Raw genomic sequence first — 27681 nt, 5'->3', positions numbered from 1 at the left:
ATATATATATATATATATATATATATATATATATATATATATATATATATATATGAATAAATGCCTATACACGCACATATACATGCATATACATATCAACATATACATATATACACATGTACATATTCATACTTGCTTGCCTTCATCCATTCCTGTCGCTACCCTGCCTCACAGGAAATAGCATCATTACCCCCTACTTCAGTGAGGTAGCGCCAGGAAAACAGACTAAAAAGTCCACATTTGTTGACACTTCATCTCTAGTTGTCATGTGTTATGCACTGAAATCACAGCTCCCTATCCACATCCAGGCCCCACGATTGTGATTATTGAAAGTACTAAATCCTCAGAGGTAAAGTCACTACACACCTAAATGATACTAATACAAGCATTACTTCAGCATTTCCATTTATTGCAGATCTATTGTTTGTGCTTCCATATAATGAAACAAATATATTAATCAACTCACATTTATTAAATAATACTATATACAAAACACATACCAGTGAAAATATTATCCACTCCAAATCTTGTTTCTTATTTATGTCTTTATCACATTAACTGCCTGTCAGTTATTCAAGTTCAATGATATATAAATAATCTACTATTCACCTGCAAGTATAGAAAATATACATTTTGGACAATCAAGTACATATTACCAGGATGACACTGAGTTTGAAGCAGAAACTGTGTGAGGCTTTATTGACTTGAGATTATATTGAAATTATCAGAGAATATGCAACTCATAACTATATGTGGTCTTTTTTACGTTGATATTGAACTGCCTAACTCATGCAAGGGCTTACCCTCATCTTACCTGTTTCCCTTCATGCCTTAGCATGGTAACATAAGGAACAATCTTCATACTCCTCCATCTTCATACTCCTCCAAAATAGGTGTCTGTAACCTTTAGCTTATTCTAAGGGAGCTGTGTATATAGGAAAGTCTTACCACTTTCAGAAGTGTTTCTTTAAGCTACAAAATATTAATATATGATAGTAAAGTAATCAGACAGCAACTCCTCTCCCTTTTGGATGTTGCGTGTGGCCACTAATCCCACTATACGCAGAGGAAGATCCATAACAGGAAGAGCCTCAGGTGGAGAATACCACAGGTTGGGAAGGTACTGCCGCTCTTCAAGGGGGACGTCTCCTGGATGTATTGTCATCTCCTGATATGCAACATTGCTGGAATGACCTGTAATATCAAGCTGTGAATCATAAACCAAATCATTCCTCACACTATTCACATAATGGCCATACGAAAGTAATTCACAAAAATAATTGTTAAATATTAAAATATGTAACAGTACATTTATGCATTCCTTCAACATCCTGAATCTATGCTACCAGTCAACCAAACTTTCAGCATCCAACCTCATCAGGCATTACCATTTGCACCCCCACACTGCACACAAGGACCATCTAAAGCAAACATGAAATCTTTCCTGAACGATATTCATCATGTTAGTAACACTTCAACTAACCCACATGGACCCACATGACCACTGAAAAAAATATACACAAAACTCTAAGTCATCAGAATGGCCAAAATACAAACAGTAAAAAGTAGTACAAGCTTCAAAGTATCCTAGACAGATTCCTATGTTCTGATATCATGCAACCTTACACTTCATCAACACTCACAACAAAGGCAGCAAAAAGCATATGCCACAGTGTATTACAACAGTGTAACCCAAAATTCTCCCAACAAATTGCAGATTTCACAAAGCAAAGAAAAAATCTCAGTATAAAACCACTGACAATAAACAAAGACCATAAAACAAATTCAAACTCTTCACATTACCATCACTAACAGCAAACTTCCACTTCGTCCTTGACACTGGACAACAAAACAACTACTCTGGTTAGTAATAAACAATATCCACACTTGAAGTGCAGCTAACTCACTCTAGAAGAGTCAAGCCCTGAAATGACAAACAAAATCTAATGCAGTGTATCCAAAAGGCACCACTGTCAGTGTCAGCTGAGGATTTAAATTTTCATGAATATGGCTATTTTGTACTAGAAGGCTATTTTTCTGTTACTATTATCACTTTTGGGAATTAAAGCAAAAGCTCTAGCACTGTTTAGTTCAAGAAAGTCTGGTATGGGCTTAATGTGGTCCCCAGGTAAAAATGGGTTAAAAGATAAATAAAAACATAGGAAATCTGTGACAGTGTTAAGGGCACATGACAGTGTTAAGGGCACATAGCTGATAGATATCAAACTTAGTTTTATAATGAATGTCAGGACAGTTCAGCTGCACAGAAAATGCAGCATTATTTTGTATATAGCAGGGAATAAACTCATCAGCAGAAAAACTGAAAACCATTTTATAGTTATCTCTAACTTGGGAGTCTGATGTGAAGTATACTCTCTCTCTCTCTCTCTGAATCCTCAATTGTGGGCACTACAAACATGGACATCTTTTACCAAATGAACATCGCAAACACTTTATATGTGGGATCAAGTCCTTACCACTTGAGATGATATCCAGTACTTTAAAAAGGATATGCCTTACCGAGATGTACACTAAGGTACATGATCTTTGTAAACCCTATCCTTTATAATACGAGTAGTTCATGAATAGAAGATGACTGATGACATTGTTAATGGAGAAAGCTTACATGAATTTAAGAAGTTGTATGATAGTTGAGAATGTTCAAAATCAGGGACCCAATGATTGTAAAACTCCCTCTCCATACAGTACAAATTGGCACAGATTGAGTATCCCTTATTCGAAATGCTTAGGACCAGAAATGTTCCAGATTTTGGAATATTTGCATGTACATAATGAGATATGTGGAAAACAGGATTGCATGGAAACAAACAGGTTAGAACTGAGACATACCTCAACGTTTTGACCGTTCAACGGTCTTTCTCAGGAGATACTGATTCCAGCATTCGGTGGAACTGTTCCCCAGCAAGTGATGGTCACCCAGTTGGATGCCTTGGTATGTCACTCTCTGATTGGACTGCTTGTCCTGCGACCTCCACCCATTCACAGTGATCTCTGCTGCCTGATGTGACCAGCAGATAAACCCAAACTTTGTGTTAATGTTGTTCTTTATCCTTTCCTCTTGGTAAGCTTTCACACAATCGCTTAATAGTTAGTCACTTGCCTGAAGATGCCTTGGCATCAACCATTTAGTAATAGTGTAAGAGCTTACCTATAGGAAGGGATTAAGAACAATGTTATCGCAAGGTCTGGGTTCATCTGCTGGTCACATCAGAAAGTGGAGATTGCTGTGAACAGGTGGAGGTAACACGACAAGCAATCCAATCACAGAGTGACACACCAAGGCATCCAACCAGGTGACCATCACTTGCTGGGGGAACAAAGTCATGCCCAATGTTGGAATCAGTATCTCCTGAGGAACACCATTGAACAGTTGAAACGTTGAGGTACGTTTGATATACAACTTAAACACATAGCCTGAAGGTAATGCATACAATATTTTAAATAACTTTGTGCATGAAACAAAGTCTGTGTAACACAGAATCCATCAGAAAGCAAAGTTGTCACAATGTCAGCCACCCATGTGGATGACCTGTGGTTGCTTGGCATCATCTTCATTCCTATCTCTGAATCTACTGGCTACTGATAAGCAATCATTTTCTAACATTTATTCACACTAAGCAGAAAATAAGCAAAAAACATAGTGAGTAATGCACGTAGGTCTGGCAGTGACAATGGTTTGTAACAAACTGACACCAACAGTGCATCAGAGCCAAGCATAGACAAGTGAAGTCAGGTGTGGAACTTTCCACTTGTAACATCATTTTTTTTTTTTTTTTTTTTTATACTTTGTCGCTGTCTCCCGCGTTTGCGAGGTAGCGCAAGGAAACAGACGAAAGAAATGGCCCAACCCCCCCCCCCATACACATGTACATACACACGTCCACACACGCAAATATACATACCTACACAGCTTTCCATGGTTTACCCCAGACGCTTCACATGCCTTGCTTCAATCCACTGACAGCACGTCAACCCCTGTATACCACATGACTCCAATTCACTCTATTTCTTGCCCTCCTTTCACCCTCCTGCATGTTCAGGCCCCGATCACACAAAATCTTTTTCACTCCATCTTTCCACCTCCAATTTGGTCTCCCTCTTCTCCTCGTTCCCTCCACCTCCGACACATATATCCTCTTGGTCAATCTCTCCTCACTCATTCTCTCCATGTGCCCAAACCATTTCAAAACACCCTCTTCTGCTCTCTCAACCACGCTCTTTTTATTTCCACACATCTCTCTTACCCTTACGTTACTTACTCGATCAAACCACCTCACACCACACATTGTCCTCAAACATCTCATTTCCAGCACATCCATCCTCCTGCGCACATCTCTATCCATAGCCCACGCCTCGCAACCATACAACATTGTTGGAACCACTATTCCCTCAAACATACCCATTTTTGCTTTCCGAGATAATGTTCTCGACTTCCACACATTTTTCAAGGCTCCCAAAATTTTCGCCCCCTCCCCCACCCTATGATCCACTTCCGCTTCCATGGTTCCATCCGCTGACAGATCCACTCCCAGATATCTAAAACACTTCACTTCCTCCAGTTTTTCTCCATTCAAACTCACCTCCCAACTGACTTGACCCTCACCCCTACTGTACCTAATAACCTTGCTCTTATTCACATTTACTCTCAACTTTCTTCTTCCACACACTTTACCAAACTCAGTCACCAGCTTCTGCAGTTTCTCACATGAATCAGCCACCAGCGCTGTATCATCAGCGAACAACAACTGACTCACTTCCCAAGCTCTCTCATCCCCAACAGACTTCATACTTGCCCCTCTTTCCAAAACTCTTGCATTTACCTCCCTTACAACCCCATCCATAAACAAATTAAACAACCATGGAGACATCACACACCCCTGCCGCAAACCTACATTCACTGAGAACCAATCACTTTCCTCTCTTCCTACACGTACACATGCCTTACATCCTCGATAAAAACTTTTCACTGCTTCTAACAACTTGCCTCCCACACCATATATTCTTAATACCTTCCACAGAGCATCTCTATCAACTCTATCATATGCCTTCTCCAGATCCATAAATGCTAAAAGTCTCTCTTTCGCACGCCTGTCAATTAACACGTAATCCAATAACGCTCTCCAGCCATCTCTCCTACTTACATAAGTATACTTATGTATATCTCGCTTTTTAAACCAGGTATTCCCAATCATCAGTCCTTTTTCAGCACATAAATCTACAAGCTCTTCACCATTTCCATTTACAACACTGAACACCCCATGCATACCAATTATTCCCTCAACTGCCACATTACTCACCTTTGCATTCAAATCACCCATCACTATAACCCGGTCTCGTGCATCAAAACCGCTAACACACTCATTTAGCTGCTCCCAAAACACTTGCCTCTCATGATCTTTCTTCTCATGCCCAGGTGCATATGCACCAATAATCACCCACCTCTCTCCATCAACTTTCAATTTTACCCATATTAATCGAGAATTTACTTTCTTACATTCTATCACATACTCCCACAACTCCTGTTTCATGAGTATTGCTACTCCTTCCCTTGCTCTTGTCCTCTCACTAACCCCTGACTTCACTCCCCAGACATTTCCAAACCACTCTTCCCCTTTACCCTTGAGCTTCGTTTCACTCAGAGCCAAAACATCCAGGTTCCTTTCCTCAAACATACTACCTATCTCTCCTTTTTTCACATCTTGGTTACATCCACACACATTTAGGCACCCCACTCTGAGCCTTCGAGGAGGATGATCACTCCCCGCGTGACTCCTTCTTCTGTTTCCCATTTTAGAAAGTTAATACAAGGAGGGGAGGATTTCCGGCCCCCCGCTCCCGTCCCCTCTAGTCGCTTTCTACGACACGCGAGGAATACGTGGGAAGTATTCTTTCACCCCTATCCCCAGGGATACTTAGTAATATACTTGGTGAAAGTGATTTTGACCAGGAGAACATCATGTCACCACTTAAAAAGTTTGGAATTTTCAGATTAGGGATGCTCAACCTGAAATTACATGAAGATGCAAAACTAACACAAAACATCAACTCTCTCAGAAAAGAAATAAACATACTCTTGAAACACTGCTCAAAAGTTAGCCTCCAACCAATTGCATCCTTAAACACGAGATGTATAAAAAAGCTAGCCACCTCCCCTTAACAACAACACTGAAAAAAATCTCTTTCTTCTACCATGCCACTTGTGGATATCCATAGTATACTGGGGTCTACGTGCTGTCAATGGACTGAACCAGGGCATGTGAAATGTCTGGGGTAAACCATGGAAAGGCCTGTGGAGCCTGGATGTGGATAGGGAGCTGTGGTTTCAATGCATTACACATGACAGCTAGAGACTGAGTGTGAGTGAATGTGGCCTTTTTTGTCTGTTTTCCTGGTGCTACCTCGCTGAAGCATGGGACAGCAATGCTGTTTCCTGTGGAGTGGGATGGTGCTGGGGATGGATGAAGGCAAGCTTGTATGAATATGTACATGTGTATATATGTATATGTCTGCGTATGAATATGTATGCACACACTGAAATGTATAGGTATGTATATGTGCATGTGTGGGAGTTTATGTATATACATGTATATGCAGGTGGGTTGGGCCATTCTTTCGTCTGTTTCCTTGCGCTACCTTGCTGATGCGGGAGACAGTGACTTAGTATAATAATAAAAAAAAGAAAGAAAGGAGAGATAGGTAGTATGTTTGAAGAAAGGAACCTGGATGTTCTGGCTCTCAGTGATAGGAAGCTCAAGGGTAAAGGGGAAGAGTGGTCTGGGAAAGTCCTGGGAGTAAAGTCAGGGGTTGGTGAGAGGACAAGAGCTAAGGAAGGAGTAGCAAAATTCCTGAAGCAGGAGTTGTGGGAGTATGTGATAGGGTGTAAGAAAGTAAATTCTAGATTGATGTGGGTAAAACCGAATTGATGTGGGTAAAACCGAAAGTGGATGGAGAGAGATGGGTGATTATTAGTGCCTATGCACCTGGTCATGAGAAGAAAGATCATGAGAGGCAAGGGTTCTGGGAGCAGTTAAGTGAGCGTAACAGCAGCTTTGATGCACGAGACCAGGTCATAGTGATGGGTGGTTTAAATGCGAAAGTGAGTAATGTGGCAGTTGAGGGTATAATGGGGTGTTCAGTGTTGTAAATGGAAATGGTGATGAGCTTGTGGATTTGTGTGCTGAAAAAGGACTAGTGATTGGGAATACCTGGCTTAAAAAGAGATATACATAAGTATACATATGTGAGTAGGAGAGATGGTCAAAGGGCATTATTGGACTACGTGTTAATTGACAGGCGCGTAAGAGTGAGACTTTTGGATGTTAATACACTGAGAGGGGCAGCTGGGGGGATGTCTGATCACTGTTTTGTGGAGGCGAAGGTGAAGATTTGTAGAGGCTTTCAGAAAAGAAGAGAGAATGTCAGGGTGAAGAGAGTGGTGAGATTATGTGATCTTGGAAAGGAGACTTGTGTGAGGAAGTATCAGGAGAGATTGAGTGTAGAATGGCAAAAGGTGAGACCAAATGAAGGGAGTGGGTGAGGAATGGGATGTATTTAGGGAAGCAGTGATGGCTTGAGTAAAAGGTGCATGTGGTATATGAAAGGTGGGAGGTGGGCAGATTAAAACAGGGTAGTGAGTGGTGGGATGAAGAAGTAAGATTGTCAGTGAAAGAGAAAAGAGAGGTGTTTGGACGATATTTGCAAGGAAGTAGTAAAAATGACTAGGAGATGTACGTAAGAAAGCGGTAAGAGGTCAAGAGAAAGGTGCAAGAGTTGAAAGAGGGCAAATAAGAGTTGGGGTGAGAGAGTATCATTAAATTTTAAGGAGAATAGAGATATTTTGGAAGGAGGTAAATGACATGCATAAGACAAGAGAATAAATGGGAATGTTGGTGAAGGGAGTAAGTGAGGAAGTGACAACAGATAGTGATGGGGTGAGATAGAGTATTTTGAAGGTTTGTTGAATGTGTTTAATGATAGAGTGGCAGATACAGGGTGCTATGGTTGGGGTGGTGTACGAAGTAAGAGGGTCAGGGAGAATGGGTTAGTGAAGAAAGAACATGTAGTGAAAGCTTTGCAGTTGATGTAATCCAGCAAGGTGACAGGTTTGGATGATATTGTTGTGGAATTTATCAAAAAAGGGGGGTGATTGTGTTGTTAATTGCTTGGTAAGGATATTCAGTGTATGTATGGACCATGGTGAAGTGCCTGAAAATTGGGGGATTGCATGCATAGTGCCATTGTACAAAGGCAAAGGGGATAAAGGTGAGTGTTCAAATTACAGAGGTATATGTTTGTTGAGTATTCCTGGGAAATTATATGTAAGGCATGTGTACGTGTAGGAAGAGAGGAAAGTGATTGGTTCTCAGTGAATGTAGGTTTGCGGCAGGGGTGTGTGATGTCTCCATGGTTGTTTAATTTGTTTATGGATGGGGTTGTTAGGGAGGTAAATGCAAGAGTCCTGGAAAGAGGGGCAAGTATGAAGTCTGTTGGGGATGAGAGAGCTTGGGAAGTGAGTCAGTTGTTGTTCGCTGATGATACAGCGCTGGTGGCTGATTCATGTGAGAAACTGCAGAAGCTGGTGACTGAGTTTGGTAAAGTGTGTGGAAGAAGAAAGATGAGAGTAAATGTGAATAAGAGCAAGGTTATTAGGTACAGTAGGGGTGAGGGTCAAGTCAATTGGGAGGTGAGTTTGAATGGAGAAAAACTGGAGGAAGTGAAGTGTTTTAGATATCTGGGAGTGGATCTGTCAGCGGATGGAACCATGGAAGCGGAAGTGGATCATAGGGTGGGGGAGGGGGCGAAAATTTTGGGAGCCTTGAAAAATGTGTGGAAGTCGAGAACATTATCTCGGAAAGCAAAAATGGGTATGTTTGAGGGAATAGTGGTTCCAACAATGTTGTATGGTTGCGAGGCGTGGGCTATGGATAGAGATGTGCGCAGGAGGATGGATGTGCTGGAAATGAGATGTTTGAGGACAATGTGTGGTGTGAGGTGGTTTGATCGAGTAAGTAACGTAAGGGTAAGAGAGATGTGTGGAAATAAAAAGAGCGTGGTTGAGAGAGCAGAAGAGGGTGTTTTGAAATGGTTTGGGCACATGGAGAGAATGAGTGAGGAGAGATTGACCAAGAGGATATATGTGTCGGAGGTGGAGGGAACGAGGAGAAGAGGGAGACCAAATTGGAGGTGGAAAGATGGAGTGAAAAAGATTTTGTGTGATCGGGGCCTGAACATGCAGGAGGGTGAAAGGAGGGCAAGAAATAGAGTGAATTGGAGTCATGTGGTATACAGGGGTTGACGTGCTGTCAGTGGATTGAAGCAAGGCATGTGAAGCGTCTGGGGTAAACCATGGAAAGCTGTGTAGGTATGTATATTTGCGTGTGTGGACGTGTGTATGTACATGTGTATGGGGGGGGGGGTTGGGCCATTTCTTTCGTCTGTTTCCTTGCGCTACCTCGCAGACGCGGGAGACAGCGACAAAGTATAAAAAAAAAAAAAAAAAAAATTGATTAAAAGGGTAAAGGCATGTACAGAGCATCAGACTGAGAAGGAGCAGTGTGGTTTCAAAGTGGTGGAGTATGTGTAGATCAGGTGTTTGCTTTGAAGAATGTATGTGAAAAATACTTAGAAAAGCAAATGGATCTGTATGTAACATTTATGGATCTGAAGAAGGCACATGATAGGGATGATAGAGATGCTTTGTGGAAGGCTTATAGAAAATATGGTGTGAGAGAAAAGTTGCTGGAAGCAGTGAAAAGTTTTTACCAAGGATATACGTCATGTGTACGGGTAGGAAAAGAGGAAAGTGACTGGTTCCCAGTGAATTTCAGTCTGCGGCAGGGGTGTGTGATGTCCCCATGGTTGTTTAATTTGTTTATGGATGGGGTGGTTAGGGAGGTAAATGCAAGAGTTTTGGAGAGAGGGGCACGTATGCAGTCTGCTGTGGATGAGAGAGCTTGGGAAGTGAGTCAGTTGTTGTTCACTGATGATACAGCTCTAGTGGCTGATTTGTGTGAGAAACTGCAGAGGATGGTGACTGAGTTTGGAAAAGTGTGTGAAAGAATAAAGTCGAGAGCATATATGAAGAAGAGCAAGGTTATTAGAATCAGTAGGGTTCAGGGACAAGTTAATTGGGAGGTAAGTTTGAATGGAGAAAATTGGAATAAGTGAAGTATTTTTGATATCTGGGAGTGGACTTAACATCAAATGGAACCATGGAAGTGGAAGTAAGTCACAGGATGTGGAAGGGGGAGAAGGCTCTGGGACAGATGAAGAATGAGTGGAAGGAGAGCAGGTTATCTCGTAGAGCAAAAATGGGTATGTTAAAAGTTATAATAGTTCAAATAATGTCATATGGTTGCGAGGAATGGGCTATAGATAGGGATTGTACGGAGGAGGATGGATGTGTTGGAAATGAAATGTTTGAGGACAATATGTGGTGCGAGGTGATTTGATCGAGTAAGTAATGTAAGGGTGTAAGGGTAAGAGAGATGTGTGGAAATAAAAAGAGAAAGGTTGAGAGAGCAGAAGAGGGTGTGCTGAAATGGTTTGGACATATGGAGAGAATGAGTGAGGAAAGATTGACAAAGAGGATATATGTGTCAGGGGTGGATGGAACAAGGAGAAGTGGGAGACCAAATTGGAGATGGAAGGACGAAGTGAAAAATATTTTGAGTGATCGGGACCTGAACATACAGGAGGGTGAGGTGTCGCAAGGAACAGAGTGAACTGAAATGATGTGGTATGCTTGGGTCGATGTGCTGTCAATGGACTGAACCAGGGTATGTAAAGCACCTGGGGTAAACCATGGAAAGGTCTATGGGGCCTGGATGTGGATAAGGAGCTGTGGTTTTGGTGCATTACACATGACAGCTAGAGACTGAGTGTGAACAAATGTGGACTTTTTGTCTGTATTCCTGGCGCTGCCTCACAGAAGCAGTGGATAGCAATGCTGTTTTCCTGTGGGGTGGGTGGTATATGTATGTACATGTTGATATGTACATATATGTATATGTGTGTATGTAGAGTTTATGTATATACATGTGTAAATGAGTGGATGGCCCATTCATCGTCTGTTTCCTGGTTCTACCTCAAAGACATGGGAAACAGCAATTATGTATAATAAAAAATATAGCAAATAGTATATGTTGATATATGTATATGTATGTACATGTGCATGTATGGGCATTTATGCATATTTACGTGTATATGAGTGGATGGGCCATTCTTCATCTGTTTTCCTGTGTGGAGGGGTAGTGCAAGGAATGGATGAAGTAAAGCAAGCATGAATATGTACATGTGTATATATGTAATGTCTGTGTATGTGTATGTATATATATGTATATGTCGAAATGTATATGTATGTATATATGTGTATGTGGGCGTTTATGTATATATATACATACACCTCGGTTGAGGTGGTGTGAGAAGTGAAAGGGTCAGGGAGAAGATGAAAGCCAGCAAGGTGGCAGGTTTGGATGGCATTGCAGTGGAATTCATTTAAAAAGGGGGTGACAGTGCTGTTGACTGGTTCGTAAGTATATTCAATGTATGTATGGCTAATGGTGAAGTCCCTGAGGATTGGTGGAATGCATGCATAGTGCCATTGAAATAAAAGGTAAAGGGGATAAAGGTGAGTGCTTAAATTACAGAGGTATAAGTTTGTTGAGTATTTCTGGGAAATTATATGGGAGGGTATTGATCAAGAGGGGGAAGGCATGTACAGAGCATCAGATTGGGGAAGATCAGTGTGGTTTCAGAAGTGGTAGAGGATGTGTGGATCAGGTGTTTGCTTTGAAGAATGTATGTGAGAAAAACAAATAGATTTGTATGGAGAATTTATGGACCTGGAGAAGGCATATGATAAGAGTTGATAGAGACGCTCTCTGGAAGGTATTAAGAATATATATATTCTATTAAGAATATGTATATATCTAGATTGATATGGGCAAAACTGAAAGTTGATGGAGAGAGATGGGTGATTATTGGTGCATATGCACCTGGGTATGAGAAGAAAGATCATGAGAGGCAAGTGTTTTGGGAGCAGCTGAATGAGGGTGTTTTGGGAGCAGCTGAATGAGTGTGTTAGTGGTTTTGAGGCACAAGACCAGGTCATAGTGATGGGTGATTTGAATGCAAAGGTGAGTAATGTGGCAGTTGAGGGAATAATTGGTATACATGGGGTGTTCAGTGTTGTAAATGGAAATGGTGAAGAGCTTGTAGATTTATGTGCTGAAAAAGGACTGGTGATTGGGAATACCTGGTTTAAAAAGCGAGATATATATAAGTATACGTATGTAAGTAGGAGAGATGGCCAGAGAGCGTTATTGGATTACGTGTTAATTAACAGGCGCGCGAAAGAGAGACTTTTGGATGTTAATGTGCTGAGAGGTGCAACTGGAGGGATGTCTGATCATTATCTTGTGGAGGCGAAGGTGAGGACTTGTAGGGGTTTTCAGAAAAGAAGAGAGAATGTTGGGGTGAAGAGAGTGGTGAGAGTAAGTGAGCTTGGGAAGGAGACGTGTGAGGAAGTACCAGGAGAGACTGAGTACAGAATGGAAAAAGGTGAGAACAAAGGAGGTAAGGGGAGTGGGGGAGGAATGGGATCTATTTAGGGAAGCAGTGATGGCTTGCGCAAAAGATGCTTGTGGCATGAGAAGCGTGGGAGGTGGGTTGATTAGAAAGGGTAGTGAGTGGTGGGATGAAGAAGCAAGATTACTAGTGAAAGAGAAGAGAGAGGCATTTGGACGATTTTTGCAGGGAAAAAATGCAAATGAGTGGGAGATGTATAAAAGAAAGAGGCAGGAGGTCAAGAGAAAGGTGAAAGAGGTGAAAAAGAGGGCAAATGAGAGTTGGGGTGATAGAGTATCATTAAATTTTAGGGAGAATGAAAAGATGTTTTGGAAGGAGGTAAATAAAGTGCGTAAGACAAGGGAGCAAATGGGAACTTCAGTGAAGGGGGCTAATGGGGGAGGTGATAACAAGTAGTGGTGATGTGAGATGGAGTGAGTATTTTGAAGGTTTGTTGAATGTGTTTGATGATAGAGTGGCAGACATAGGGTGTTTTGATCGAGGTGGTGTGCAAAGTGAGAGGGTTAGGGAAAATGATTTGGTAAACGGAGAAGAGGTAGTAAAAGCTTTGCGGAAGATGAAAGCTGGCAATGCAGCAGGTTTGGATGATATTGCAGTGGAATTTATTAAAAAAGGGGGTGACTGTATTGTTGACTGGTTGGTAAGGTTATCTAATGTATGTATGATTCATGGTGAGGTGCCTGAGGATTGGCGGAATGCTTGCATAGTGCCATTGTACAAAGGCAAAGGGGATAAGAGTGAGTGCTCAAATTACAGAGGTATAAGTTTGTTGTGTTTTTTTTTTTTTTTTTTTTTTTATACTTTGTCGCTGTCTCCCGCGTTTGCGAGGTAGCGCAAGGAAACAGACGAAAGAAATGGCCCAACCCCCATACACACGTACATACACACGTCCACACACGCAAATATACATACCTACACAGCTTTCCATGGTTTACCCCAGACGCTTCACATGCCTTGATTCAATCCACTGACAGCACGTCAACCCCTGTATACCACATCGCTCCAATTCACTCTATTCCTTGCCCTCCTTTCACCCTCCTGCATGTTCAGGCCCCGATCACACAAAATCTTTTTCACTCCATCTTTCCACCTCCAATTTGGTCTCCCTCTTCTCCTCGTTCCCTCCACCTCCGACACATATATCCTCTTGGTCAATCTTTCCTCACTCATTCTCTCCATGTGCCCAAACCATTTCAAAACACCCTCTTCTGCTCTCTCAACCACGCTCTTTTTATTTCCACACATCTCTCTTACCCTTACGTTACTTACTCGATCAAACCACCTCACACCACACATTGTCCTCAAACATCTCATTTCCAGCACATCCATCCTCCTGCGCACAACTCTATCCATAGCCCACGCCTCGCAACCATACAACATTGTTGGAACCACTATTCCTTCAAACATACCCATTTTTGCTTTCCGAGATAATGTTCTCGACTTCCACACATTTTTCAAGGCTCCCAAAATTTTCGCCCCCTCCCCCACCCTATGATCCACTTCCACTTCCATGGTTCCATCCGCTGACAGATCCACTCCCAGATATCTAAAACACTTCACTTCCTCCAGTTTTTCTCCATTCAAACTCACCTCCCAATTGACTTGACCCTCAACCCTACTGTACCTAATAACCTTGCTCTTATTCACATTTACTCTTAACTTTCTTCTTCCACACACTTTACCAAACTCAGTCACCAGCTTCTGCAGTTTCTCACATGAATCAGCCACCAGCGCTGTATCATCAGCGAACAACAACTGACTCACTTCCCAAGCTCTCTCATCCCCAACAGACTTCATACTTGCCCCTCTTTCCAGGACTCTTGCATTTACCTCCCTAACAACCCCATCCATAAACAAATTAAACAACCATGGAGACATCACACACCCCTGCCGCAAACCTACATTCACTGAGAACCAATCACTTTCCTCTCTTCCTACACGTACACATGCCTTACATCCTCGATAAAAACTTTTCACTGCTTCTAACAACTTGCCTCCCACACCATATATTCTTAATACTTTCCAAAGAGCATCTCTATCAACTCTATCATATGCCTTCTCCAGATCCATAAATGCTACATACAAATCCATTTGCTTTTCTAAGTATTTCTCACATACATTCTTCAAAGCAAACACTTGATCCACACATCCTCTACCACTTCTGAAACCGCACTGCTCTTCCCCAATCTGATGCTCTGTACATGCCTTCACCCTCTCAATCAATACCCTCCCATATAATTTACCAGGAATACTCAACAAATTTATACCTCTGTAATTTGAGCACTCACTCTTATCTCCTTTCCCTTTGTACAATGGCACTATGCACGCATTCCGCCAATCCTCAGGCACCTCACCATGAGTCATACATACATTAAATAACCTTACCAACCAGTCAACAATACAGTCACCCCCTTTTTTAATAAATTCCACTGCAATACCATCCAAACCTGCTGCCTTGCCGGCTTTCATCTTCCGCAACGCTTTTGCTACCTCTTCTCTGTTTACCAAATCATTTTCCCCAACCCTCTCACTTTGCACACCACCTCGACCAAAACACCCTATATCTGCCACTCTGTCATCAGACACATTCAACAAACCTTCAAAATACTCATTCCATCTCCTTCTCACATCACCACTACTTGTTATCACCTCCCCATTTACGCCCTTCACTGAAGTTCCCATTTGCTCCCTTGTCTTACGCACCCTATTTACCTCCTTCCAGAACATCTTTTTACTCTCCCTAAAATTTACTGATAGTCTCTCACCCCAACTCTCATTTGCCCTTTTTTTCACCTCTTGCACCTTTCTCTTGACCTCCTGTCTCTTTCTTTTATACTTCTCCCACTCAATTGCATTTTTTCCCTGCAAAAATCGTCCAAATGCCTCTCTCTTCTCTTTCACTAATACTCTTACTTCTTCATCCCACCACTCACTACCCTTTCTAAACAGCCCACCTCCCACTCTTCTCATGCCACAAGCATCTTTTGCGCAATCCATCACTGATTCCCTAAATACATCCCATTCCTCCCCCACTCCCCTTACTTCCATTGTTCTCACCTTTTTCCATTCTGTACACAGTCTCTCCTGGTACTTCCCCACACAGGTCTCCTTCCCAAGCTCACTTACTCTCACCACCTTCTTCACCCCAACATTCACTCCTCTTTTCTGAAAACCCATACTAATCTTCACCTTAGCCTCCACAAGATAATGATCAGACATCCCTCCAGTTGCACCTCTCAGCACATTAACATCCAAAAGTCTCTCTTTCGCACGCCTGTCAATTAACACGTAATCCAATAACGCTCTCTGGCCATCTCTCCTACTTACATAAGTATACTTATGTATATCTCGCTTTTTAAACCAGGTATTCCCAATCATCAGTCCTTTTTCAGCACATAAATCTACAAGCTCTTCACCATTTCCATTTACAACACTGAACACCCCATGCATACCAATTATTCCCTCAACTGCCACATTACTCACCTTTGCATTCAAATCACCCATCACTATAACCCGGTCTCGTGCATCAAAACCGCTAACACACTCATTCAGCTGCTCCCAAAACACTTGCCTCTCATGATCTTTCTTCTCATGCCCAGGTGCATATGCACCAATAATCACCCACCTCTCTCCATCAACTTTCAATTTTACCCATATTAATCGAGAATTTACTTTCTTACATTCTATCACATACTCCCACAACTCCTGTTTCAGGAGTATTGCTACTCCTTCCCTTGCTCTTGTCCTCTCACCAACCCCTGACTTCACTCCCCAGACATTTCCAAACCACTCTTCCCCTTTACCCTTGAGCTTCGTTTCACTCAGAGCCAAAACATCCAGGTTCCTTTCCTCAAACATACTACCTATCTCTCCTTTTTTCACATCTTGGTTACATCCACACACATTTAGGCACCCCACTCTGAGCCTTCGAGGAGGATGATCACTCCCCGCGTGACTCCTTCTTCTGTTTCCCATTTTAGAAAGTTAATACAAGGAGGGGAGGATTTCCGGCCCCCCGCTCCCGTCCCCTCTAGTCGCTTTCTACGACACGCGAGGAATACGTGGGAAGTATTCTTTCACCCCTATCCCCAGGGATAATATACATATATATATACATATACACACACACACACATACACACACATACGCACATACACACACACACACACACACATACATATATATACATATGAAAAATGTAAGAAACAATTTAGAAAACAAACTTTTAGCTTGAAATGAATGAAAAAAATGAATGTCACATAATGGTTCAACCTCTGGCTATGGAAAAGGAAATGTACAATTTATTCACACAAACGTCAATAGCAGTTCTCATCAATTTCACCACTGTATCAATAAGCTTCAATGTCTAAGCTACATTTTTCTCCAACTTCACTATTTGGAAGAAGAGAGAATGTTGGGGTGAAGAGAGTGGTGAGAGTAAGTGAGCTTGGGAAGGAGACGTGTGAGGAAGTACCAGGAGAGACTGAGTACAGAATGGAAAAAGGTGAGAACAAAGGAGGTAAGGGGAGTGGGGGAGGAATGGGATCTATTTAGGGAAGCAGTGATGGCTTGCGCAAAAGATGCTTGTGGCATGAGAAGCGTGGGAGGTGGGTTGATTAGAAAGGGTAGTGAGTGGTGGGATGAAGAAGCAAGATTACTAGTGAAAGAGAAGAGAGAGGCATTTGGACGATTTTTGCAGGGAAAAAATGCAAATGAGTGGGAGATGTATAAAAGAAAGAGGCAGGAGGTCAAGAGAAAGGTGAAAGAGGTGAAAAAGAGGGCAAATGAGAGTTGGGGTGATAGAGTATCATTAAATTTTAGGGAGAATGAAAAGATGTTTTGGAAGGAGGTAAATAAAGTGCGTAAGACAAGGGAGCAAATGGGAACTTCAGTGAAGGGGGCTAATGGGGAGGTGATAACAAGTAGTGGTGATGTGAGAAGATGGAGTGAGTATTTTGAAGGTTTGTTGAATGTGTTTGATGATAGAGTGGCAGACATAGGGTGTTTTGATCGAGGTGGTGTGCAAAGTGAGAGGGTTAGGGAAAATGATTTGGTAAACGGAGAAGAGGTAGTAAAAGCTTTGCGGAAGATGAAAGCTGGCAATGCAGCAGGTTTGGATGATATTGCAGTGGAATTTATTAAAAAAGGGGGTGACTGTATTGTTGACTGGTTGGAAAGGTTATCTAATGTATGTATGATTCATGGTGAGGTGCCTGAGGATTGGCGGAATGCTTGCATAGTGCCATTGTACAAAGGCAAAGGGGATAAGAGTGAGTGCTCAAATTACAGAGGTATAAGTTTGTTGTGTATTCCTGGTAAATTATATGGGAGGGTATTGATTGAGAGGGTGAAGGCATGTACAGAGCATCAAATTGGGGAAGAGCAGTGTGGTTTCAGAAGTGGTAGAGGATGTGTGGATCAGGTGTTTCCTTTGAAGAATGTATGTGAGAAATACTTAGAAAAGCAAATGGATTTGTATGTAGCATTTATGGATCTGGAGAAGGCATATGATAGAGTTGATAGAGATGCTCTGTGGAAGGTATTAAGAATATATGGTGTGGGAGGCAAGTTGTTAGAAGCAGTGAAAAGTTTTTATCGAGTATGTAAAGCATGTGTACGTGTAGGAAGAGAGGAAAGTGATTGGTTCTCAGTGAATGTAGGTTTGTGGCAGGGGTGTGTGATGTCTCCATGGTTGTTTAATTTGTTTATGGATGGGGTTGTTAGGGAGGTGAATGCAAGAGTTTTGGAAAGAGGGGCAAGTGTGCAGTCTGTTGTGGATGAGAGAGCTTGGGAAGTGAGTCAGTTGTTGTTCGCTGATGATACAGCACTGGTGTGATTCATGGTAGAAACTGCAGAAGCTGGTGACTGAGTTTGGTAAAGTGTGTGAAAGAAGAAAGTTAAGAGTAAATGTGAATAAGAGCAAGGTTATTAGGTAAAGTAGGGTTGAGGGTCAAGTCAATTGGGAGGTAAGTTTGAATGGAGAAAAACTAGAGGAAGTAAAGTGTTTTAGATATCTGGGAGTGGATCTGGCAGCGGCTGGAACCATGGAAGCGGAAGTGAATCATAGGGTGGGGGAGGGGGCAAAAATTCTGGGAGCCTTGAAGAATGTTTGGAAGTCGAGAACATTATCTCGGAAAGCAAAAATGGGTATGTTTGGAGGAATAGTGGCTCCAACAATGTTGTATGGTTGCGAGGCATGGGCTATGGATAGAGTTGTGCGCGGGAGGGTGGATGTGCTGGAAATGAGATGTTTGAGGACAATATGTGGTGTGAGGTGGTTCGATCGAGTAAGTAATGTAAGGGTAAGAGAGATGTGTGGAAATAAAAAGAGTGTGGTTGAGAGAGCAGAAGAGGGTGTTTTGAAATGGTTTGGTCACATGGAGAGAATGAATGAGGAAAGATTGACCAAGAGGATATATGTGTCAGAGGTGGAGGGAACGAGAAGTGGGAGACCAAATTGGAGGTGGAAAGATGGAGTGAAAAAGATTTTGAGTGATCGGGGTCTAAACATGCAGGAGGGTGAAAGGCGTGCAAGGAATAGAGTGAATTGGAACGATGTGGTATACCGGGGTTGACATGCTGTCAATGGATTGAACCAGGGCATGTGAAGCTTCTGGGGTAAACTATGGAAAGTTCTGTGGGGCACGGATGTGGAAAGGGAGCTGTGGTTTCAGTGCATTATTACATGACAGCTAGAGACTGAGTGTGAACGAATGGGGCCTTTGTTGTCTTTTCCTAGCGCTACCTCGCACACATGAGGGGGGAGGGGGTTGTTATTCCATGTGTGGCGAGGTGGCAATGGGAATAAATAAAGGCAGACAGTATGAATTATGTACATGTGTATATATGTATATGTCTGTGTGTGTATATATATGTGTACATTGAGATGCGTGTGTGGACGTGTATGTATATACATGTGTATGTGGGTGGGTTGGGCCATTCTTTCGTCTGTTTCCTTGCGCTACCTCGCTAACGTGGGAGACATCGACAAAGAAAAATAAATAAATAAAAAATAAATATATGGTGTGGGAGGAAAGTTGCTAGAAGCAGTCAAAAGTTTTTATCGAGGAAGTAAGGTATGTGTATGTGTATGAGTAGGAAGAGAGGAAAGTGACTGGCTCTCAGTGAATGTCGGTTTGTGGCAAGGGTGCGTGACGTTTCCATGGTTGTTTAATTTGTTTGTGGGTGGGGTTGTTAGGGAGATGGATGCAAGAGTTTTGGAGAGAGGGGCAATCATGCAGTCTGTTGTGGATGAGAGGGCTTGGGAAGTGAGTTAGTTGTTGTTTGCTGATGATACAGTGCTGATGGCTGACTCGGATGAGAAACTGCAGAAGTTGGTGACCGAGTTTGGTAAAGTGTGTGAAAGAAGAAAGCTGTGAATAAATGTAAATAAGAGTAAGGTTATTAGGTACAATAGGGTTGAGGGACAAGTCAGTTGGGAGGTAAGTTTGAATGGAGAAAAACTCAAGGAAGTGAAGTGTTTTATCTGGGAGTGGATTTGGCAACAGATGGAACCATGGAAGCAACAGGGTGGGTGAAGGGGCAAAAGTGCAGGGAGCATTGAAGAATATGTGGAAGGCGAGAACATCATCTCGGAAAGCAAAGATGGGTATGTATGAAGGAATAGTGGTTCCAACAATGTTATATGGTTGTGAGGCATGGGCTATAGATAGGGTTGTGCAGAGGAGGATGGATGTGTTGGGAATGAGATGTTTGAGGACAATATGTGGTGTGAGGAGGGTTGATCGAGTAAGTAATGAAAGGGTAAGAAAGATGTGTGGTAATAAAAAGTGTGTGGTTGAGAGAGCAGAAGAGGGTGTCTTGAAATGGTTATATCACGTGGAGAGAATGAGTGAGGAAAGATTGACCAAGAGGATATATGTGTCAGAGGTGGAGGTAACGAGAAGTGGAAGACCAAATTGGAGGTGGAAGGATGTAGTGAAAATAATTTTGAGTGATCAGGGACGGAACATGCAGGAGGGTGGAAGGTGTGCAAGGAACGGAGTGAAATGGAATGATGTGGTATACCGGGGTCGACATGCCGTCAATGGATTGAACCAGGGCATGTGAAGCATCTGGGGTAAACCATGGAAAGTTTTGTGGGGCCTGGATGTGGAAAGGGAGCTGTGGTTTCGGTGCATTATACATGACACCTAGAGACTGAGTGTGAACGAATGTGGCCTTTGTTGTCTTTTTCTAGCACTTCCTCGCATGCGTATGGGTGGGGGGGAGGGTGTCATTTCATGTGTGGCGAGGTGGCGATAGGAATGAATAAAGGCAGCAAGTATGAATTATATACATGTGTATATATGTATATGTCCGTGTATGTATATATATATATATATATATATATATATATATATATATATATATATATATATATATATATATATATATATATATATATGTATACGTTGAAATGTATAGGCATGTATATCTGCATGTGTGGACATGTGTGTATATGCATGTGTATGTGGGTGAGTTGGGCCATTCTTTCATCTGTTCCCTTGAGCTACCTCGCTAATGCGGGAGACAGCGACAAAGTAGCCCTGGGGATAGGGGAGAAAGAATACTTCTCATGCATTCCCTGTGTGTCGTATGTAGAAGGCGACGGGAATGGGAGCTAGAAACCCTCCCTTCCTTGTACTTTAACTTTCTAAAAGGGGAAACAGAAGGAGTCAAGCAGGGAGTGCTCATCTTCCTCGAAGGCTCAGATTGGGGTGTCTAAATGTGTGGATGTAACCAAGATGAGAAAAAAGGAGAGATAGGAAACATGTTTGAGGAAAGGAACCTGGATGTTTTGGCTCTGAGTGAAATAAAGCTCAAGGGTAAAGGGGAAGAGTGGTCTGGGAATGTTTTGGGATTAAAGTCAGGGGCTGGTGAGAGGACAAGAGCATAGGAAGGAGTAGCACTACTCCTGAAACAGTTGTGGGAGTATGTGATAGATTGTAAGAAAGTAGACTGTAGATTGATATGGGTAAAACTGAAAGTGGATGGAGAGAGATGGGTGGTTATTGGTGCATATGCACCTGGTCATGAGAAGAAATATCATGAGAGGCAAGTGTTTTGGGTGCAGCTGAGTTAGTGTGTTAGCAGTTTTCATGCACGAGACCAGGTTATAGTGATGGGTGATTTGAATGCAAAGGTGAGTAATGTGGCAGTTGACGGAATAATTGGTGTACATGGGGTGTTCAATGTTGTAAATGGAAATGGTGAAGAGCTTGTAGATTTGTGTCCTGAAAAAGAACTGGTGATTGGGAATACCTGGTTTAAAAAGAGAGATATACATAAGTATACATATATAAGTAGGAGAGATGGCCAGAAAGCATTATTGGATTACGTGTTATTGATAGGTGCATGAAAGAGAGACTTTTGGATGTTAATGTGCTGAGAGGTGCAACTAGAGGGATGTCTGGTCATTACCTTGTGGAGGCAAAGGTGAAGATTTGTAGAGGTTTTCAAAAAAGAAGACAGAATGTTGGGGTGAAGAGAGTGGTGAGAGTAAGTGAGCTTGTGAAGGAGACTTGTGTGAGGAAGCACCAAGAGAGACAGAGCAAAGGACGTAAGGGGAGTGGGGAAGGAATGGGATATATTTAGGGAAGCAGTAATGGCTTGCGCAAAAGATGCTTGTGGCATGAGAAGTGTGGGAGGTGGGCAGATTAGAAAGGGAAGTGAGTGGTGGGATGAAGAAGTAAGATTATTAGTGAAAGAGAGGAGAGGCATTTGGACAAGTTTTGTAGGGAAATAGTCCAAATGGCAGGAAGATGTATAAAAGAAAGAGGCCACAGGTCAAGAGAAAGGTGCAAGGGGTGAAAAAGACAGCAAATGAGAGTTGAGGTGAGAGAGTACCATTAAATTTTAGGGAGAATAAAAAGATGTTTTGCAAGGAGGTAAATAAAGTGCATAAGACAAGAAAACAAATGGGAACATGGGTGAAGGGGGCTAATGGAGAGGTAATAACAAGGAGTGGTGATGTGAGAAAGAGATGGAGTGAGTATTTTGAAGGTTTGTTGAATGTGTTAGATGACAGAGTGGCTGATGTAGGGTGTTTTAGTCAAGGTGGTGTGTGAAGTGAGAGGATTGGGGAGAATTATTTGGTAAACAGAGAAGTAGTGAAAGCTTTGCGGAAGATGAAAGCTGGCAAGGCAGCAGGTTTGGTTGGTATTGCAGTGGAATATATTAAAAAAGGGGGTGACTGTGTTGTTGACTGGTTGGTGAGGATATTCAGTGTATGTATAGCTCATAGTGAGGTGCTTGAGGATTGGCGGAATGCATGCATAGTGCCATTGTAAAAAGGCAAAGGGGATAAAGGTGAGTGTTCAAATTACAGAGGCATAAGTTTGTTGAGTATTCCTGGGAAATCATATGTGAGGGTACTGATTAAGAGGGTGAAGGCATGTACAGAGCATCAGATTGGGGAAGAGCAGTGTGGTTTCAGAAGTGGTAGAGGATGTGAGGATCAGGCGTTTGCTTTGAAGAATGTATGTGAGAAATACTTAGAAAAGCAAATGGATTTGCATGTAGCATTTATGGACATGGAGAAGGCATATGATAAGAGTTCATAGAGATGCTCTGTGGAAGGTATTAAGAGTATATGGTGTGGGAGGCAAGTTGTTAGTAGCAATGAAAAGTTTTTATCAAGGATGTGAGGCATGTGTACGAGTAGGAAGAGAGGAAAGTGATTGGTTCTCAGTGAATGTCGATTTGCAGCAGGGGTGCATGATGTCTCCATAGTTGTTTAATTTGTTTATGGATGGGGATGTTAGGGAGGTGAATGCAAGAGTTTTGGAAAGAGGGGCAAGTATGGAGTCTGTTGTGGATGAGAGAGCTTGGGAAGTGAGTCAGTTGTTGTTTGCTGATGATACAGTGCGGGTGGCTGACTCGGGTGAGAAACTGCAGAAGCTGGTGACTGAGTTTGGTAAAGTGTGTGAAAGAAGAAAGCTGAGAGTAAATGTAATAAGAGCAAGGTTATTATGTACAGAAGAGTTGAGGAACAAGTCAATTGGGAGGTAAGTTTGAATGGAGAAAAACTAGAGGAAGTGAAGTGTTTTAGATATCTGGGAGTGGATTTGGCAGCGAATGGAACCATGGAAGCGGAAGTGAATCATAGGGTGGGGGAGGGGGCAAAAATTCTGGGAGCCTTGAAGAATGTTTGGAAGTCAAGAACATTATCTCGGAAAGCAAAAATGGGTATGTTTGAAGGAATAGTGGTTCCAACAATGTTGTATGGTTGTGAGGCGTGGGCTATGGATAGAGTTGTGCGCAGGAGGGTGGATGTGCTGGAAATGAGATGTTTGAGGGCAATATGTGGTGTGAGGTGGTTTGATCAAGCAAGTAATGTAAGGGTAAGAGAGATGTGTGGAAATAAAAAGAGTATGGTTGAGAGAGCAGAAGAGGGTGTTTTGAAATGGTTTGGTCACATGGAGAGAATGAATGAGGAAAGATTGACCAAAGAGGATATATGTGTCAGAGGTGGAGGGAACAAGGAGAAGTGGGAGACCAAATTGGAGGTGGAAAGATGGAGTGAAAAAGATTTTGAGTGATCGGGGCCTGAACATGCAGGAGGGTGAAGGGCGTGCAAGGAATAGAGTGAATTGGGACGATGTGGTATACTGGGGTCAACATGCTGTCAATGGATTGAACCAGGGTATGTTAAGCGTCTGTGGCAAACCATGGAAAGTTTTGTGGGGCCTGGATGTGGAAAGGGAGCTCTGGTTTCGGTGCATTATACATGACAGCTAGAGACTGAGTGTGAACGAAAGAGGCCTTTGTTGTCTTTTCCTAGCACCACCTCACGTGCGTGCAGGGGGAAGGAGTTGTCATTTCATGTGTGGCGGAGTTGCGATGGGAATGAATAAAGGCAGCAAGTATGAATTATGTACATGGGTATATATGTATATGTCTGTGTATATATATATATATATATATGTATACGTTGAAATTTATAGGTATGTATATGTGCGTGTGTGGACGTGTATGTGGGTGAGTTGGGCCATTCTTTCGTCTGTTTCCTTGCGCTGCTGACGCGGGAGACAGCGACAAAGTATAATAAAATAATTTATCTATTTTTATTTATTTTGCTTTGTCGCTGTCTCCCGCGTTAGCGAGGTAGCGCAAGGAAACAGACGAAAGAATGGCCCAACCCAACCACATACACAAGTATATACATACACGTCCATACATGCAAATATACATACCTATACATCTCAATGTACACATACATATATACACACACACAGGCATATACATATATATACATGTACATAATTCATACTGTCTGCCTTTATTTATTCCCATCGCCACCTCGCCACACATGGAATAACATCCCCCTCCCCCCTCATGTGTGCGAGGTAGTGCTAGGAAAAGACAACAAAGGCCCCATTGATTCACACTCAGTCTCTAGCTGTCATGTAATAATGCACCGAAACCACAGCTCCCTTTCCACATCCAGGCCCCACACAACTTTCCATGGTTTACCCCAGACGCTTCACATGCCCCGGTTCAATCCATTGACAGCACGTCGACCCTGATATACCACATCGTTCCAATTCACTCTGTTCCTTGAACGCCTTTCACCCTCCTGCATGTTCAGGCCCCGATCACTCAAAATCTTTTTCACTCCATCTTTCCACCTCCAATTTGGTCTCCCACTTCTCCTTGTTCCCTCCACCTCTGACACATATATCCTCTTTGGTCAATCTTTCCTCACTCATTCTCTCCATGTGGCCAAACCATTTCAAAACACCCTCTTCTGCTCTCTCAACCATACTCTTTTTATTTCTATACATCTCTCTCACCCTTACATTACGTACTCGATCAAACCACCTCACACCACATATTTTCCTCAAACATCTCATTTCCAGCACATCCACCCTCCTGCGCACAACTCTATCCATAGCCCACGCTTCAAAACCATAGAACATTGTTGGAACCACTATTCCTTCAAACATACCCATTTTTGCTTTCCGAGATAATGTTCTCGACTTCCAAACATTCTTCGAGGCTCCCAGAATTTTTGCCCCCTCCCCCACCCTATGATTCACTTCCGCTTCCATGGTTCCATCCACTGCCAAATCCACTCCCAGATATCTAAAACACTTCACTTCCTCCAGTTTTTCTCCATTCAAACTTACCTCCCAATTGACTTGACCCTCAACTCTACTGTACCTAATAACCTTGCTCTTATTCACATTTACTCTTAACTTTCTTCTTTCACACACTTTACCAAACTCAGTCATCAGCTTCTGCAGTTTCTCACATGAATCAGCCACCAGTGCTGTATCATCAGCGAACAACAACTGACTCACTTCCCAAGCTCTCTCATCCACAACAGACTGCATACTTGCCCCTCTTTCCAAAACTCTTGCATTCACCTCCCTAACAACCCCATCCATAAACAAATTAAACAACCATGGAGACATCACACACCCCTGCCGCAAACCTACATTCACTGAGAACCAATAACTTTCCTCTCTTCCTACATGTACACATGCCTTACATCCTCGATAAAAACTTTTCACTGCTTCTAACAACTTGCCTCCCATCCCATATATTCTTAATACCTTCCACAGAGCATCTCTATCAACTCTATCATATGCCTGCTCCAGATCCATAAATGCTACATACAAATCCATTTGCTTTTCCAAGTAATTCTCACATACATTCTTCAAAGCAAACACCTGATCCACACATCCTCTACCACTTCTGAAATCACACTGCTCTTCCCCAATCTGATGCTCTGTACATGCCTTCACCCTCTCAATCAATACCCTCCCATATAATTTACCAGGAATACTCAACAAACTTATACCTCTGTAATTTGAGCACTCACACTTATCCCCTTTGCCTTTGTACAATGGCAATATGCAAGCATTCCGCCAATCCTCAGGCACCTCACCATGAATCATACATACATTAAATAACCTTACCAACCAGTCAACAATACAGTCACCCCTTTTTTAATACATTCCACTGCAATACCATCCAAACCTATTGCCTTGCCGGCTTTCATCTTCCGCAAAGCTTTTACTACCTCCACTCTGTTTACTAAATCATTTTCCCTAACCCTCTCACTTTGCACACCACCTCGACCAAAACACCCTATATCTGCCACTCTATCATCAAACACATTCAACAAACCTTCAAAATACTCACTCCATCTCCTTCTCACATCACCACTATTTGTTATCACCTCCCCATTAGCCCCCTTCACTAAAGTTCCCATTTGCTCTCTTGTCTTATGCACTTTATTTACCTCCTTCCAAAACATCTTTTCATTCTCCGTAAAATTTAATGGTACTCTCTCACCCCAACTCTCATTTGCCCTCTTTTTCACCTCTTGCACCTTTCCCTTGACCTCCTGCCTCTTTCTTTTATACCTCTCCCACTCATTTGCATTTTTTCCCTGCAAAAATCGTCCAAATGCCTCTCTCTTCTCTTTCACTAGTAATCTTACTTCTTCATCCCACCACACACTACCCTTTCTAATCAACCCACCTCCCACGCTTCTCATGCCATAAGCATCTTTCGTGCAAGCCATCACTGCTTCCCTAAATACATCCCATTCCAACCCCCACTCCCCTTACCTCCTTTGTTCTCACCTTTCTCCATTCTGTACTCAGTCTCTCCTGGTACTTCCTCACACAAGTCTCCTTCCCAAGCTCACTTACTCTCACCACTCTCTTCACCCCAACATTCTCTCTTCTTTTCTGAAAACCCCTACAAATCCTCACCTTCGCCTCCACAAGATAATGATCAGACATCCCTCCAGTTGCACCTCTCAGCACATTAACATCCAAAAGTCTCTCTTTCGCACGCCTGTCAATTAACACGTAATCCAATGACGCTCTCTGGCCATCTCTCCTACTTACATACGTATACTTACGTCTATCTCGCTTTTTAAACCAGGTATTCCCAATCACCAGTCCTTTTTCAGCACATAAATCTACAAGCTCTTCACCATTTCCATTTACAACACTGAACACCCCATGTATACCAATTATTCCCTCAACTGCCACATTACTCACCTTTGCATTCAAATCACCCATTACTATAACCCGGTCTTGTGCATCA

General features: G+C 42.4%; 1 protein-coding gene across 10 annotated transcripts in view; it reads right to left on the bottom strand.

Moving 5' to 3' along the window:
* Positions 1-453: 453 nt before the first annotated feature.
* Positions 454-27681, bottom strand: part of LOC139749640 (SET domain-containing protein 9-like) — a 186279-nt gene continuing 159051 nt past the window's right edge. For 5 of the 10 annotated variants that reach the window (XM_071663802.1, XM_071663805.1, XM_071663806.1 and 2 more), the window contains exon 6: positions 454-1194. In XM_071663802.1, coding sequence (XP_071519903.1) covers positions 983-1194 — 212 coding nt within the window. In that variant the 3' untranslated portion in view covers positions 454-982. Of the gene's footprint in view, positions 1208-27681 lie in introns of all 10 variants that reach the window. The other 5 variants (XM_071663808.1, XM_071663809.1, XM_071663803.1 and 2 more) reach the window with 4 other exon arrangements.

This window comes from Panulirus ornatus, chromosome 7, assembly GCF_036320965.1.
Source record: "Panulirus ornatus isolate Po-2019 chromosome 7, ASM3632096v1, whole genome shotgun sequence".
Taxonomy (NCBI): domain Eukaryota; kingdom Metazoa; phylum Arthropoda; class Malacostraca; order Decapoda; family Palinuridae; genus Panulirus; species Panulirus ornatus.
Note: the sequence above shows the minus strand (reverse complement) of the source record. Positions and strands in the feature narration are given on the sequence as shown.